Raw genomic sequence first — 4,691 nt, forward strand, 5'->3', positions numbered from 1 at the left:
TGTGTTTGTTTTTGGATATATAGCATTTTTTTTGTTTTTGATGTTTGTTGCAGACATTTTCTGTAGTAACTGGCAGCGTGTTAAAAGCATGACTGACCATTTCTTTAACACCATGCTACCTAAAGGAAATTCTGGCTCACAGGGAACAAGTATCACTCTTGGCACCGAGATACCTGTGTGTCCTGAGAACAAGCTGAAGTTGTTCACTTGAAGTATGCAACCTCTCAGATTGATCTCAGGACACACAGGTACCTCGGTGCCACACAAACATATTCCACCCAGCTGTGTTTATTATGGATAAGGAGCCCTGTGGCAGCTGTCAGACAGCACTGCTAACCCACTTCATTTTCCAAAACAGCATACGCTCTCTTTTTTTGCCATTTGAGAAGAGTAGGAGCAGCACGGATGGGGGAATAAATTTAACGTCTCCACAACATCTAGGCCGGCAGGAAATAAAAAAAAACCCTAGTTCCTCCCACTCAAAAGCAGCAATGCGTTCTGAAGCCGATCCCCCCTCCATCCATCTGGAGGTGTTTGTTTACCACCCTGTTTGCACAGCAAAAACAGCATAAGGAAGCAGAGCTGACAGAATCTTTCTCTCTGACGTTCCATCGCCTCATGGGAAGCTGTGCTTTCCCCGCTTTTCATAGCGCTTTCTAGTCCCAGAACAAAGGACAAGCTTTGCTTTTGTATCTAAAACTATCCAGATATCATGTGATTATTACAAGATTGCAGCTCATACATGCGTGTATCTATAAACCTGCCCCGGCTATATTATTATAGAAAACATACGCCAAGACTGAGATCAGTGATTTCTGTTTTGCTTAAAGCTGCTAGAAAAAGGACTGCAGATTTTGCTCATGTCTCTGGATGGTCAGAAGGGGGCACACTATCCCAAATGTACACAAAAAAAACCGAAAATGTCATGCAATGTGACAAAGATCGGTTTCAAAAGCAGTTCGCGGCCACACGCTGCTCTCCTAAAAGAGCACACTTAGGGTACAAATGTGAAATCAGGCACTAAAAAAGCCCATGAGCCGGACTGTGCTGCAAATGAATCTGACAGCTCCAGTTTTCCCGCTCTGATTCTTTCCTCCCCGTGTGATTAAGGATGCATGTTTATGGGGCAGAGCCCACTGATCACTGAATCTCTGTAGTGAGGTTCCACAGGATCTGTTGTATGATTCATGCTGACATACTGGGGCCTGATCTGGGCCCGACTCCAGCCTCATGGCTCCATCTGCTCGGGTTCTGAAGTAAGGATGAGTTGGAACAAAATCAATAGGCAGCCAGGATGAAGGCCAGGGTTGATGGTGAACTGGCGAAACTGGCCATGTTGGATGAGTTTGCTAGACCAGTTTATAAAGAAAACACTCAAAAAGGTTTCGTTTCAAGCATTATATGACAAAAACCTCCAAAAAATGTTTATCGCAAAGTCTTTAATTTATTATATCTGTTTCAGTGAACCAGTTAAAGATCTCTAAAACAGAACTCCTCAGGCAAAGAAAGTTTTTTTTTAATGCACACAGCTGTCAAACATAATAAACCACATTAAACAAAGCTCTTGTATCTAATTGTTATGCTAAAAACATAGATTTCTTTTGGGGCTCTTTCTGTGAATAATAAGTGCTGTTTACTTTAAAATTAGCAATATGATTTGGAGTTTAATTTTCAGATATATATTTTAAGTATAGTCCTATGTGATGTTAAATTAAAATGCCTTCAGCCAAATCACTCTGTTAATGAATTAAACATGTTGTAAATAGTTGTTTTATATTTTAGCTCCAAAAACTTAGTTTCTTTTGAAATTCAATGGTATTTTGCATTTTTTTCCAACATTTCAGCTCAAAACAAGAATAATTAGAATAATGTTTTTGCTGTTTTTTAATGAATGCCTGTTTTGTGTTCCACAGTTGTTGCACATTTAAGGTTTCAGGTACATAAACTTATCCAAACTCATCAAACTACTTCCACCAAACTTTTAAATGAACTGCATATTTTTCATGCATTCACAAAAATTAAACTGTTTAATAGCTTTTTAAGACTTCGGGGTATGTTCTTGACTTTCCCAAATTGACTTTCAAAAATAAACCTACCCTGAGAAATATTCGCTGGAGTAAATGTGTGGCAACTAGCACCGATTGACCTCTCATTTATGAATCTGTGAGTTATTCCCGTCACTCTTCTGGTTTATGCTGCCGTAGTCCTCCATAATTTTGGTCTAGACCCTAACATTAGCCACGCATAGTCACAAGTGTCCAAGTCTCATGCAAATATAGCCCCTCCGTGAGCATCATTGCATATTGCAGACAAATACTTTGCGTTCACTGCTTTTACAGAGTTTCTGAAGCAGGGCGAACCAGCGTGCCCTCATTAAAATGAATACGGCCGAAAGCCTTTTATCCTCGTGGGAAATAAACCGAGCGCGCGAGTCAAATTCACTTTGCCGCACCACCCACAGGAGGAGCGCGCGCCCAATTGAATCAACGCTCGCCGCCGCTTTTGGAAGCGACGTTCACTTGAGTCCCCGTGGGTACACCGCTCTTTTCTCTCTGCCTTACTCTATATACCCACTAGTCCACCTCTGAAAGGTACAGACCCCTAAAGAGGAGAAGAAAACGAAGGGAGGGGAAGGGAGAAACGGGAGAGACTGCAGTTGGTGCATGGCATGAAGACGCGACTGTTGGGGACCCGGCTGAGCATGGCACATTATGCCAGGATCTGAACTGAAACGGAGACCGGGTTTGGGCTCATAGATATGGGTGTTAATAATAAGAAACCCCTGAGTCTGCAGGAGTAAAGGGCTAGAAATGTGCTTGATGTCGTTCGGCGTGACGCTTTTGGATGCGCAATTCTGGATGGGATGAAACCGCGTAGCCGGGGGCCAAATCTAGGCGCTTAACGTGAGACCACCGATCTGAGCTCCCCAGAGCTGCGTTAAACCACATCTCCTGCCCCTCGACCACAGAAAGTTTCGCGATGGCTCTCGTCATGGAACCTGTTAGTAAATGGAGCCCCAGTCAAGTTGTGGATTGGATGAAGGGTACGTAATGCTTTTTTGCTCTATAAACCCGCGAAATCCTTCTAATCTAATGGCGCGCTAGTCGAGGAATCAGATGGTTCTGGTTCTAGTCGGGCATTCTTGATGTCTTTTCCCTAAGTAGTGAAGCGTACAGGTGTCTGATGTTCATAACGGCAATCAGGGTGTGAATAACCGCTGGCTGTGTTTTGAGTCCGATTCAACGTAACGACTTGAGGGAAGTCTCAAAAAGTCAGCATTCATTTACTTGTAACTATTTATAAGTTTGTGTTTGAATCGGCGTTTTCGGTATCCACAAAAGTTATTTTACAAGTTACTCGGAAAGCGCTATGTGTCCGCTGGCGAACCGAAGTCCCGTTTGCCTGAGGAGGTAACCATAGCAACAGTTCGCTGCTCGAGCGCTTTCAGTTATGGGATGGCACGACAAAACACGATTAATGTAATTATTTCATAGAATCTCATCAAGGCATCTCTTTATCATATAATTTTAACAAATGTATTGGATTGTGTTGTACGCGTTTGCGTCTTTAACATATTTGACGCTTAGCCAGGGACAGTAGTTAGAAACGTCGACAGATTCCTTTAAAAGAAATTCCTTTAAAAAGTCAACCGCACTGAAAGCTATTGATTAACACATACCAAATAACATAATTCAGATATCTACATTCGTGAAAATTTAACTTTGTTTTGGCACACGAAAAAGCTTTCGCCCCCGAATCGCTCTGCACTAGCAGTAACAGTGCTGCTGGTCACAGAACATCAAAAAACACATTTATCGTTATTAGATGGTTTTACGAGGGTCCTTAAACGTGATGTGGAAGAGCTTCCTCGTGTACAGCTGAAGAAGAGAAGCGGAATCTTTGATGCGCGGAGGCGGAGGGGGCAATTACGCACCTTTTCTCTGCTCTCGTGGGCGTGGGCGGCGTGTCCAGATTCGTCATCACAATAACAAATCGAGCAGTGAGTTATCGAGGTTGTATGACAGGATTCGAGCGCGTCCCAGTGGGATAATGATTCACAGATCTGTGATATAAGGCTTGTTATCTGATAACAGACATAAAATTGTGCTTCATATCGTGTCTTCGAGCGGATGCGCAGCGGCGAAGTCGAAATATGCGAGAGTTGCGTTAGGCTTGCTGCATTTGCAAATAATGAAGGTTATGAAGGCAACGTATTGTGCAATTTTATTAGTTTTTTTTTTTTTTGCACTGGTTCACTGGAAACCTCGGATGAACTAGGCCTGCTATAGACTTCAGGGAGTAACATCTACCTGTGCTAACGCAGAGTTTGATTCTCAATTGAATTAAATTGGTCCCTCAATTCTGAATATGTGGTCAAAGCCTCTCATTATATGATGGACTTTTGCATGTGCATGTGTACTAGAATTATGCAGTGTTTGTGTCTTGTCATTCGTGCGTCAATGTGAGCATCTGTGAGGAACAGCTGAGAGACTAACCATCAGAGCAGGACTGTAAAGAAGGGATATTTGCCCTTGTTTTGGATTCAAATGGTTGTGTATACCACATTAAGGGACTGCAATTCCATTTATTGTTGCGCTCTCTATCAATTTATCTCATCACTCATCTGTTCAGACTTGTGCTTATTAGCTATAATATCTACCTAGACCCATTAGTGGCTTGATTCTGACCCT

The 4,691-nt window shown here is 42.5% G+C and overlaps 1 protein-coding gene across 1 annotated transcript in view; it reads left to right on the forward strand.

The window, feature by feature from the left end:
• Nucleotides 1-2,412: 2,412 nt before the first annotated feature.
• LOC122345112 (connector enhancer of kinase suppressor of ras 2-like) overlaps nucleotides 2,413-4,691 on the forward strand; it is a 12,730-nt gene continuing 10,451 nt past the window's right edge. Inside the window, exon 1 of the mRNA XM_043238942.1 lies at nucleotides 2,413-3,043. Coding sequence (XP_043094877.1) covers nucleotides 2,980-3,043 — 64 coding nt within the window. The 5' untranslated portion in view covers nucleotides 2,413-2,979. The remainder of the gene's footprint in view (nucleotides 3,044-4,691) is intronic.

The sequence above is a fragment of the Puntigrus tetrazona genome, chromosome 5 (genome assembly GCF_018831695.1).
Source record: "Puntigrus tetrazona isolate hp1 chromosome 5, ASM1883169v1, whole genome shotgun sequence".
Lineage (NCBI taxonomy): Eukaryota > Metazoa > Chordata > Actinopteri > Cypriniformes > Cyprinidae > Puntigrus > Puntigrus tetrazona.